Source organism: Doryrhamphus excisus, linkage group LG18 (genome assembly GCF_037039965.1).
Source record: "Doryrhamphus excisus strain RoL-2023G ecotype Guam linkage group LG18, RoL_Dexc_Guam_v1.1, whole genome shotgun sequence".
NCBI classification, from domain to species: Eukaryota; Metazoa; Chordata; class Actinopteri; order Syngnathiformes; family Syngnathidae; genus Doryrhamphus; species Doryrhamphus excisus.
The window spans coordinates 11793383-11806603 of record NC_136374.1 but is presented as its reverse complement, the minus strand read 5'-3'; the positions used below and the strand labels follow the sequence as shown (position 1 = coordinate 11806603).

The 13221-nt window shown below is 39.9% G+C and overlaps 1 protein-coding gene across 2 annotated transcripts in view; it reads right to left on the bottom strand.

Annotated features, from left to right (window-relative positions):
- Positions 1-13221, bottom strand: part of asic1b (acid-sensing (proton-gated) ion channel 1b) — a 151227-nt gene that overhangs the window by 31558 nt on the left and 106448 nt on the right. Inside the window, exon 1 of one of the 2 annotated variants that reach the window (XM_058054593.2) lies at positions 6191-6885. The exons of the other annotated variant lie outside the window; for it this stretch is intronic. Within the exon in view, the coding sequence (XP_057910576.2) occupies positions 6191-6805 (615 nt within the window). The 5' untranslated portion in view covers positions 6806-6885. Of the gene's footprint in view, positions 1-6190; positions 6886-13221 lie in introns of those variants that run through there. 2 annotated transcript variants of the gene reach the window in all.

The following is a 13221-nucleotide window of genomic DNA, read 5'->3' as shown; positions in this document are numbered from 1 at the left end:
TATAAGCAAGTTACATTGCCTGGAATCCCACTTCGGCCCACTTTGGGGAGGCTAATGAGGCACTTCTTTTGCATATGGCGCCTGAGGTTCCAGCATTATTCTTATGCATGTTTACTCACAGAGAAAGATACAGTTTGAGTGCTTTCTAACAAAACTAGAATGAAATAATTGTCTAACAATTGGTATATGTGTGTTTTTTTTTCTTTTCGTGTCTAAACTGTTCACTGGTGATGTATCCCAATGGAAGTATATGAATTGTTTAACCAAACAATTCGGTTCTTCCCTGTTACACCCGCAAACGTAGTAAATGCAAATGTAATACATTTCCCACAATCGTAATAAAATTTGCCTACTGCAAGCGTAATAACTATTACATTTGCACAAAATTATTACATATGTGGGAAAGTGAAAATCTGTAAATGTAATACTTCCCACAAATGTAATATGAGACAAAATAATGATCTTTGGGGTTGTTGTTTGTTTTTTCTTCTTTTAATGAGGGAGAAGGTGTAGATGTCATTTTGAGGATTTTAACAAGATAATTATTTATTTTCTTTTGTGGAAAAAATATTAATCAAAGAGTGTCATTTGAATACATTAAAGGAATCATTAAAATATCCCAGCAGGAATTATTAAATTAGGATGTATTTTAAATTAAAAAAGATTGACACATAATTGTGATAATTGCAATTGTTTTAATAAAATTATTACTATTATATTATTTGTTTTGATTGTTTCTTCCCCATTTACACACCAAATCACACATACAATATTCTGTAACTAAAACCTACATGTACGCCCACAAACTGTAATAATTTCTATTATTACTCATATTACTTATTTCTAAACGTTTGCAATGGGCAAATTTTATTACGTTTGTGGGAAATTTATTACATTTGCAGGATTATTACTTTCAAAGTTGCAGATTTGTATTACATTTGTAGTTTATTACGTTTGTGGGCAGTTATTATTATAATAATAATAATTATTATTATAATTGTGATAATTGCAATTGTTAATAAAATTATTACTATTATATTTTCTTTTGATTATTTCTTCCCCCTATACACACAAAATCACACATACAATAATATACTGTAACTAAAACGCACATGTACCCCCACAAACTGTAATAATTTCCTGAAAATGTAATAGTTATTACATTTGCAGGAAATTCAGTATTACGTTTGCAGTGGGCAAATTTTATTATGTTTGTGGGAAATTTATTACATTTGCGGGATTATTACATTCAAAGCTGCAAATTTGTATTATGTTTGTGGGCAGGTATTACGTTTGCGGGTGTAACATAACCTGTATCCAAGAAATCCTCAAAAATAGCCACCTTTTTAAGCTTTACCACTACAGCCGGCATTTATCCCAGTGAAAGACATGACACTATTATTGTGCACTTTCACACAGCAACAGATAATTAGATGCATTATAGTAACATCTGGTGTGATGTCTAAAATACAACACAAGAGTGTCGGGTGTTAAGCTTCCCATGTCCTATCCACTCGGTGCCTGGTGGCACATAACGCCTCCATACACTACCTCCACGCCACACAGTCACCTGTCACCCTGGTTTTGTTGTATGTTCTCCAAGCAGCAGACTCCCTCTCTTTCACTACGGTTTGCCTACAGGTGGTCTAGGACTCCCTATGGCGTTTCTTCCCCTCAGGGCCTCACATCATGGCGATAACGCAGTTTCTTTGGCCTCTTTTGTCAAGATATGCCTGATAAACTTCCACAGTCTATTGAGACCTCGTGCTCTGGTTTTCCATTTTCTGTCTATGCTTGCCATTGTTGTCGTCCTTTGTCACCTTCCTTCTCTCAAAACCATACAAAGTTAAGCTTCTGAATAAAGAATACCCTTGCAGAGAGACTTATAAAATGGCCAACTTTCCTTACTCCATTCCAGTGGTGTTTATATAGAACAGCAACACGTTTACATGGACCCAAATATTCCAATTCCATTCGGGTTATTTGCTCAAACAGAAAGAATGTAACCTTTGTATACACCTCATTCCGAAAGAAAGAAAAGTGCCAATCCGAATGAATATATAATTTCACAGGGGTGGAATATTCCTTTCCCCAATCCGATTGAGGTATCTTGTACCCACTCAATCGAAAAGGTGCCAGGGTGCGTTCTTTCAGCGCATGCTCAGCTGTGACGTAACACGCAGACGTCTCTCAGGTTTTGAAAATGGCGGCGAGCAGTCATCACTGGACTACAGCGGAAAGTTCGTTTTTTTTAAAACAAACTTTAAAAAAACTGAACGTTCAAGTTTAAAAAGCTTTAAAAAAAAGTAGCAACTGTCCCATGTCTCGTCCGCCATCTTCGATGAATCACGTGATGTTGTTTACGTTTTACTGCGCATGCCCCATTGACTATTCCGATTCCGGAGATTGGAATATTCCTTTCCATGTATACCATTGATTTCTGGTACATCATTCGAAAAGATTCCCTTCGGAATGTGGCTATTGTGAAGGGCCGGTCCCCAGCATGATGAGCTAGTCTTGTGTATATACATTCATCACTTTACAGGACAACTTAGTTTTTACAAAAGGCTCTACTCGACATCTTCATCATCAAAATACAGCCTGGAGCTCTGCCAACTAGCCATCACTCAGCTCATGTCCCACTTTGTGATTTTACATTGTTGTATGTGATATACGGCATCTATAATGCTGGACAAGTGCAGAGCTACAATGTATGCATGGAAAGTGGGTCAAGTGCACTTTGGGACAAACACAGCTCTTTAGCATTAAAGCTCCAGAGACACATTTGCAAAACTGGTAGTAATTTGGGCAGTGATGTGTACTGAGGTTCATGGGTGGTGAGGCGCTGAGTCCTATGAAGTTTATGGTAATACGGGTTGATCATACAGAGAATATATGTTTTCCAAATATTTCCATATACTTCTCAGGCGTAGTTATTTATTTTATAACATGAAAACATCTGTTTTCTTACCTATTGTTTGTATATGAAGTGCATGCAGCCTTTCCTTTGACAGGAAAAGTTCTGAAACTTTATTGCAAGAGTCTAATTGGCCTGTATTTTTTTCCCCCAAGTGCTCTGAATGTTTTTTTGTGGAGTTATATACATAAATGCTGATACTACTCCTATCTTACAATATTAAAGAATCTTTAAAACAATTCACTGTCTTGTAGACAGTGATCCGGATCACCAGTTCTTCCATATCTCATTTCCAACAATTCCTGAAAATTTCATCCAAATCTATTCAGAACTGTTATTTCAAACACAAACAAAACACAGGAAAAAACATGTTTCTGCATTGTGTATTATTATTATTATTATTAGCACCATGCTGACAAACAGAAACGGGCAGGAGCCCTGAGCCCAGTCAGTGTATAGTCATAATCATATAGGTTAAGTTTCAACAAAAAGGCCGAGGGTGGAATTGAACTCGGGTCTCCAAGCTGTGGGGCCTGCACGCTAACCACTCGCCCACTATGCAGCCCTGATGGTTTTATTACAAAAAAATATTTACAAATGTAACACTTTTCAATTTTCACATTTGGAATTGAACGTGTGTATGCGTGTGAATGCATTCAAATTTCCCCACAATGCGTAATCACTTTAATGCTGCCTTTTCACTTCCTGGTTGCTGTGCAGCGTGTATTACTAAGGGAAAGTTTCAGGAAATGTTCTTATAAAATGTACTTTCGAATACGTATTTAATTTGTAGCGAATGATAATAATAATAATATTTATTTCTGCTATTATTTGTTTATGTGAAGCTCTGCCTCCCCTGACTGCATATCACTGAATATGGGATACAGCATGACTAAATCCAGAAGGCAGATCATCCATCATACTGAGCGAGTCACTGCAGAGGAAGTGGAGACTTTAGTCAGATGTTAGAAAACAGGTAGAAATACTCAATACTCGATGGAGTAAACATGTTCTTGGAAACGAGTCTCCACAAACAACCAGGAAGGAAGGCCTACCATGAAAATGACGCATGTGTGCTGTAAAAACCAAAAGAACACATCAAGAAGGACGGAGAAAACGGCGAGGAATATTTACAGCTTTGGGAGCGACCCCACCAACAAGGGCTGCTTGTTTTGCACTAAAGTCAATACATCCTAGAAAACTACTTGACGAAAAGGTCCTCGTTCGCCTCTCAAGCGCGACTGACTCTATTTCATGTCGACAGCTCGTCTTGAACACCCTCAGGCCACGCAGGCATCGATTATCAGTGCATGCCCGCCGGTGCCCAAAAACCAGACCTCTGTGCTGTTTATCTCCGGAACAGGCTGCTACTTTGTCGCAACACCAAGCGATGATGGCACATATGAATATTTTTGAAGGCACGGGACAAAACCATCCTTTTTTTTGTAAATACCAAACATGTATTTTAACTACTACTCAAAGTGTACTCAACATACTTGTGTGTAATGAGCTCACTTAGTCCTCCATGCAATGATGGAGTACAATCAATGGGACTACAGCTGGGCAATAAAAGGCCAGTGAGTTGTTGGAAAGCAACTGGACATGAATCAAAAGTCTTCATTAGGATGCCGGAATGAGTCTCTTGTGAGACTGTAAACACATCGATCCAGCGGTGATGGACGCCAAAGGACACGACATATGGTTAATGTTGCATCATGGGGTCTGTATCTATATGACTGCAATAAAGAAGTTTAGCGGTGTAAATCTTCAATTTTATATTTAATACAAGGTAGTCGTTCAAAAGTAATAAGCAACTTTGTGCGTGTTTGGAATTTTTGTTCCTTTGTGACTAGCTCGATAAACTCTGCCTAGCAACAAAGTGGCCACATCGTTAAACAGGTGAAACAATTATACTGATTTGTGTTGTGTTTTAGGCAAAACAAGATATTCACACACACCAGCTTTGACAGTGGAAAACCGTGATTAGCATTTTTTCCTTTTCTGATATGCTACAGACCAAACCGCTAACTGTTTGTGTTTGGTTTATATTGATTTGTTCCATTTCGGGCCTAGCCGATTACCCAAAGGAAACAATCTTCCCATTAATCGACTACGAAAGTTGAATTATTTTCATCAATTACTGCAATTTATAAATTGAGTTCATTCAAAAGTGAGTTAACGGTTTCAGTTGAGCTGACAACTACGTAAATTGATTGTTTAGCTAAACAACTAATGTTGTATATAAAGATTGTCATTTTGTGTTTATTCTGGTGCAAGACGCAATCTGAAGTTGCACACAGTTACCGTCTCCCGCATTAAAAACAGATTTTTCTTCCTTAGTGGTTTGATTCTCTGCTCAGGCTGTGTGGAGTTTGCATGTTCTTCCCCATGTGTGAGTTTTCTCCGGGTATTCCGGTTTCCTCCCACATTCCAAAAACATGCTAGGTTAATTGGTGACTCCAAATTCTCCATTGTTCACTATATTGACAGTTACTATGGTACCCATTATGTCATTGTACGAGGTGCATTATTAAAAAAAACAAAACCTTAAACTGTATTATGGAAAGCAGGAAGAACCATATAAGGAAGTCCGGCCCTCTGTGACATCACAAAGGTGCAGTTTTACCACGCCTTTCAAAACCAAGCATTGTGAGTCATACCAAACTTCTTTCAGGGCTCACTTCCGAATGTGCAAACCTCATTATCTGAACCTTTGGCATCGTTTAACACAAGAATACTACATTATAACTATTTATAGGTCAGAAAAGTGGGAAAAGTATAATAAGTCCCCTTTAAGGCTACATAGATTCTTGTCTTGTCTGACAACCAGTCATGATGTGCTATATATATCACTATATTGACACTTACTATGGTACCTATTATGTCATTGTATGGTCATATCACCTCGTACGTCGGTAAAAAAAGCAGTAAGTGAACAAATGTAACAGTTACTGATTGTAAAAGTACCAGATGGAGGGGTAGGATTTAATAAGCTTTGCTTCTTCCTACTCCTTTTGGACATGTGGAACTGTGAACTGATTATGTGATGCATTCAATTGTAATCTGATGCATGTTCAAATGAAATAAAACCATTACCAAAGTTCAAACTGAAAGAACAAAGACTGTGTTTTGGGATGTAAAATGTCCAAAGTAGAAAGGTAGACAATTAAAAAAAAAAAACAGCATTACAAAGCAACTGAATTCAGTCCAACCTGTTGAAGAGGAGGAGAAAAGGAGGAGGAAGGAGGCTGATTACTTTCTTGTTACACTCACGGTGCTGAAATTGCGAGGGCCGCACATCTCTCCCTGGTAGCGACAGTACAAGAGCATCTCCTCCAGCTGATGTCCCAGCCGGTCCAGCAGCTGCCTCATGGAAGGCTGCGCCTCCCGGGAAGGAGGAAGAAAGTGGTTGAAGTCCAAGATCCGGGAGAGCGGCGACCAGGGCGGCTCGCTGCCAGCGGGGGCGTCGCTCCTCATACTCGGCAATGTCAGCGCCTCTCTGGCTGCGGGGGACACCTGCCAGTTCCTCCCCAGGAGCCCCAACCACCTCCCGGCGCTGAAGATGTCCGTTTTTTTCATGCGTCTAGGCAGGAGGAGGTTTTGGTTGCAAATGGTGACGGCGGGGAAGACGAGCCGCTTTGCGTACACCATGTGCGCCTTGGTGTAGACGGGCGACGAGAGCAGGTAACGCACCCGGTTGGACGACCAGGCGAAGAGCAGCGCCACGGCAGCGGCGAACGCCAGTAGCCACGCCACCCTGCGCGGGTACGAACCCCCGCTGAAGACGTGCCTCAGGCCGTGCAGGGTGGTCTGCTTCACGAAGAGCCGGCCAGCTTCGGCTAGGGAACCCGGTCTAGATTTGGACCCGGACGATTCGCACTGGCACATTTTGCTAGTGGGCGTGAGCCCAAGCGCTACCGATGTGGTCACTATGGTGTGCGCAACCAGCACTCGACTGTGCGCCCTCGGATGGTTTGCGGAGAGAGCGAGAAAAGAAGGAGAGAGAGAGAAAGCTGCAGCTTGCGCAGTAGGAGTACTTCTGTATTTTCAGCTTCCCACATAGATTGATTTCACCAGTGTCGTTTTAATGGATAAATGCATAAATATTGTGCGTAAATGTGCACTAAACACAAAGTTTGCTTGCTCAAATGCTGCATCAAAACATCACAACATAATCATATCAATACCCACATAGAGAACCCCCCACAACAACTAGTTGTGCAAGCCTACTTTTCATTCACATTTTCAGTTGTGACAACACTAGAAAGAAATGCATTCTGAGTTGTGGATACCAACATTTTGTTTTGTTGTCTTGGCAAAACAAGCATATCGTTTTGGGGGTTTAAATAAACTATTAAACTAAATGTTACAAAAAAGAGCCCTTGGCCAGTACCATTTTGTCAAAATTGGAGACCACTGATTCAACCACATCTTATTGTGTGGAAATATGGGGTAATAACTATAAAAGCAATCTTCACTCGCTAAATGTACTGCAAAAAAAGGTCAGTAAGGATAATTCATAATGCCGCCTACAGAGAACATACTAACTCCTTATTTCTAAAATCACAATTACTTAAACTTGCTGATATAGTTAATCTTCAAACAGCTAAAATAATGCATAAGGCTAAAAATAACCTAAAAGGTCATCCAATATTTCTCTACAAGAGAGGAGAAATATGATCTCAAGGAAGAACTACATTTGAAAGATATGCCTTTATTCGTCCCTCAGTGGGGAAATTTGTAAACACTTATGCTAGGACTAAGACTCATTGTATGGTCATATCACCACGTACTTTGGTACGTGACAAAAATAAAATAAAAAAAACAACTTAATCTATATTAGGAAAGCAGGAAGTGAACAAATGTAACAGTTACTGATTGTAAAAGTACCAGATGGAGGGGTAGGATTTAATAAGCTTTGCTTCTTCCTACTCCTTTTGGACATGTGGAACTGTGAACTGATTATGTGATGCATTCAATTGTAATCTGATGCATGTTCAAATGAAATAAAACCATTACTATGCTATACTATTCATCCATTGCCATATTGCTTGTCTTCAATAGGGCGAGCTGGAGCCGAGGTGGGGTAAACTTGGTCACGTGTCAATCACATTCACACTCACATTAACAATATATGAACAACAAATGTACAATTATCACAATTCAATACAATTACACGTTCTAGAATGGGAGGAAGCCAGAGTACGACAATTAGAACCAGGATTGGATCCGTATTTTACACCAATTTTAAGTTTTAAACGTAGGCCTATAACACAGGAGTGTTGGAAGTGTGCCTCCCAAAATCTGGGATTTAGACACTTTAAAAGTGCTTTTAGCAAGCCATAGCTTTTAATAATAATAATAATGTCGCTCTAGCACGGTATGTTAAATGTAAACAGAGGGTTGTTGGTACTTTTTCATATGACCGTCATGTATGTAAGCTGTCTCTTTTTATGTTTTTATATCTTTCAAACACACAGAAAAGAGAGACATATGTGTTCATGTCTCTCATAAGGATTGTGGATGAGCTGTGCTTGTCCACACCAGTGTGTGTGTGTGTGTGTGTGTGTCACCTAGGGGTGCTTTTGAGCACTTTTTACACTGTAACTCTGGACTTGTCCAACATAATGCCATATACAGTATTACATACACCAATGTCAGCTACTGTGCTAACATTATACATGCATTTTAACAGCACCTACTCGCACTTGCACCTCCCATATCTGTAGCTGACTGATACATAGTTGACGGAGCTTAATTTTAACATGTGCAGCGAAGCCTGCATTGCTATTATTATTATTTTTAAAAAGCTCTCCTCCACCGTGTACCAGCCTCATCTAGGTAAGGGTGGGTCAAAGTTTTGAAAAGCCCAGCAAAGTGTCCACTATGGGTTTTGGAAGGCAATATTTGCTGATATTGAACAGAATGGACAATTAAAAGTCAATCACATTGCAAAGTAACAAAAAAAAGGATGAGGAGGGACGGCATGAAGGTTCCTACTCAGGGAACCTTTGTTAAAACAAGCAATGTCTTGCAAAGCTTGTTCACTTTGGTGGCGTTTTTTTGATTTAATGCAGAAGACTTTTCTCTGACATAATTTATAGATCTGGTCCAAGCTAAGGGCGGAGTTCAAAGACAGGAAGTATGAGGTCAAATGTATAGAAAGCATTTAATGGGGAAGAGTCAAAGGTGAGCAGTGCAGGTTTGAGAGTTGGGTTGTCAATAACAGTTTAAGGGAGGGAAGCAATGGAAGAATTCAAGAAATGAAGGTTGGATTATAGGAGTAAGGTTTCAGGGTATGACACCAAAAGTTCCAGAGTTTGAGAGCAGACAGAGGCAGGTAATAAGGGTAGAAATTAAACGACATTCTGTATGTGATGCTTCAAGGTGAAGGACACTAAGCAGTCCCCTGCAGGGAAGCTGCGGGGGGCTGGGAAACCATCACAGTCAAAGGGGGTGGAGCGGGATGCAGTTAAGTGGTGGTTCATGCTCGGCCGCTTGTCATATTGCACCTGTTAAAATCCCAAACAGGTTCCTGGCACCATGTACTATGTAGCCCACAGTCTCACTTTTGAACTGTTCCCACCATCACTTAGCTTTATGTGAACTGTTGCATGACTGGGGGGGGGCGTGAAGAAAATAGTTTCACTATGTGGAAAAAAAAAACAGTATGAAGCAGATGACACAGGTGTTTTGCAGAAGATTTGATAACGCAGCAGTCCACCCGTCCACTGAACTAGTATCTATACAGTATTGAAGGTTTTTTAGCACACTGCAAAAAAGGTTAGTGGCGCTCGTTATAAGATATTCTTTTTGTCTTAATGTCCGCCTCCTGGCAGCCGCCTGCATGACTACTTTTTTTTTTTTGTGAACCTGCTGGCAGATGTCTTTTAGTGCTGCTGTGACACATCATAACGCTTAAATTGGCCGGCGGAGCATACCCACATCTTACTGCAGAAGCAACTCTATAAAACGGGACGGATACAAGATGGAACTCAGATTGTAATGTGCATAAACAATGTGTAGAAGTCTTTTTGAATGTATTATTGTTTGGCCGCAGGCAGCATCATCTGGATGAGGATGTTGTTAAAAAAAAAAAAAAAGTGTCCTGTATTGCTCTTGGCAGCTGGTTGACTTTAGTAAAATTTTTAACCAAAAAAAAATATACACTAACCATTTTAGATTAACTTATATTAATTTATTCATTCATTTTCTACCGCTTTTCCTCACGGGGGTGCTGGAGCCTATCCCAGCTGTCTTCGGGCGAGAGGCGGGGTACACCCTGAACTGGTTGCCAGCCAATCACAGGGCACATATAGACAAACAACCATTCACACTCACATTCATACCTATGGACAATTTGGAGTCGCCAATTAACCTAGCATGTTTTTGGAATGTGGGAGGAAACCGGAGTACCCGGAGAAAACCCACGCATGCACAGGGAGAACATGCAAACTCCACACAGAGATGGCCGAGGGTGGAATTGAACCCTGGTCTCCTAGCTGTGAGGTCTGCGCGCTAACCACTCGACCGCCGTGCTGCCCTATATTAATTTATATTAACTTACACTAACCAATTAACAGCCAATTAACCTAGCGTGTAACCTAGCACCTAGCACGGGGAGAACATGCAAACTCCACAGATATGTCCAAGTGGAGATTCGAACCCAGGTCTTCCCGATCTCCTGACTGTGTGGTCAACATGCTAACCACTCGTCCACCATTCACCCACCCCCCTCCATTTTGCATCTTATATTTACATTACCACCACCATTGTTGATGATGCCATTATCAAATGACCACGTTCAACCCACTCTCCTCTCTAATTGGCAACACACTGTCTTTGCTATAAAACCGCAACAACGATCTTTGCACGTGATAGATTGCCTCCTCGCTTCCATTTAACAGTTACTGTCTAAACCTGTTTGTCTCGACAAAAGACTTGTCTTAAAAGGACCACCGGTCGCCAAAGTTGTTTGTGTCACCTCTGGGGAGTTAATGCATTCTGCAGTTAATCAAAGTGTCACAGCCAGGTCCGAATTGAGGGTGGAGTTCGGCCCGTCTGAAACCTTGATGACTGCAGAGTCCAACGAAGGCTTCTATATAATCCGCCTTGGTGGTGTGTTGCATTCAAACTCAATTGGAATTGGTGATGAATATCCTGATTATATATTAAAGGCCTAATTTACACAAAAGAGAACAGAAGTGAGGAACAGAACGCTAGCAGAGGCAGGGTTCCAGCTAAGCCTGGAAAGTACAACCTGCAGGTACTATGTGTACAGAATATATATATATATATATATATATATATATATATATATCAAGTGAAACTGGGGTTAGAAACTAAATAAATACAATTATACTATATGACAGGAACATGGAGGCACACAATATCGCGGAACAACCACATGATTTGTTTCGTGGTTTCGTGGTTGGCTTATTGTTAGTCAAAAACACCACAAAACAAGCCATATGTACAGAGTAGTATTCTGGTCACCAGAATGGGATTTAACTTGAATTTACATATGGACTAAATTATGGGGGAAAAAGACATTTGCAGCTAGTGTACACGGTGATGGTTGGTGGTAACATTCATATTTATTTTGGTTACATGAAGGCAACACCTATGAAAGAACTAAGCCCAAAAACAAAAATAATTACATATTTAATATTTTTTTCTTTGTTTTAAAATTGTGATTCTAAACTCTACATTTTTAGAAATTAATACATGGAATGTCATTAAAATCGTATTCAAAGACAATATAAATGCAATAATTGTATTTTTATTGTATTTTTTTCCCCCTCCAATTGTCCGTTAATATAAAAAATACAAGCTTTTTTATTTTGTATTTGAAAAAAAAAAAAAAAAAAGACAAGCCATTTGTACAGAGTAGTATTCTGGTCACCAGAATGAGATGATACACTACCTTAAAATACATTATGGTAAATGGTCTTTCACTCGTATAGCGCTGTTAGCGCTACTGGGGTTCAGTATCTTGCCCAAGGATATTTGGACATGATCACGGCAGGACAGAGGATCAAACCTTCAGGTAGGGAGACATCCACTCTACCAGCTGAGCCACACCACAACCCATATGGCCACATGACCTTAAAGTGGACCTATTATGCTAATTTTTCTCCACTATGAACCATATAAGGAAGTCCGGCCCTCTGTGACATCACAAAGGTGCAGTTTTGCCCCGCCTTTCAAAACCGAGCATTTTGAGTCATACCAAACTTTTTTCAGGGCTCACTTCCGAATGTGCAAACCTCATTATCTGAAACTTTGGCATCGTTCAACACAAGAATACTACATTCTAACTATATTTATAGGTCATAAAAGTGGAAAAAGTTTAAGACTACATAGATTCTGGCTATATTGACAGTTACTATGGTACCCATTATGTCATTGTATGGTCATATCACCTCATACTTCGGTATGTGACAAAAAAAAAAACTTAAATTATATTAGGAAAGCAGGAAGTGAACAAATGTAACAGTTACTGATTGTAAAAGTACCAGATGGAGGGGTAGGATTTAATAAGCTTTGCTTCTTCCTACTCCTTTTGGACATGTGGAACTGTGAACTGATTATGTGATGCATTCAATTGTAATCTGATGCATGTTCAAATGAAATAAAACCTTTACCATTACCATAGAATAGATATAGATACGCACTGCCATGCGGTTGGTAGTCTTGCGATACTCGGTGTAAGTCTCTACAATCGATTCATCTCAGGATTTATGGCTGATTCTTATCAGTCTAGTGGGCTACTTTTCACACAACCGTTCACAACTTGCATGACATGTGTGTTTGTCAGAAAAAATAATAACACAGACAACACAGTAAAGGTGAAAGTTTTGACAAATATTCCCCTTTTTTGTACAACGATTCAGGAGTAGAAGTTATATATTTGTATATATACAAATACATTTACACCTCTGCCTTGTCCTAATACCCAATTGAGTACAGAAAGCATCTCTCTATCTTCAAAGTTCTTTATGGGATTGTTCTCCTCCAGGCCTAAAAAGAAAGTATCACACTCCACAGGGCGATAGCAGGCCGGCTGCCATCAGAGAGCAGGTGGTGTGTTACGGAGAACATTTTAGAAGATAATTGTGTACGTGATATGCCGTAAGCGACAAGTGTCACCCGAGTGGCCGTCCGTTCTCCCTTCCCCAAACAATGTCTTCATCTTCTGGGCTGTGAGAGTGAATTACACGGAGCAAACAAAACAAAGTGAAAAAGCAAAAATCGACAGCAGGGATTCAAGCGCACTGTATCAAACAAAAAGGTGTCCTTGA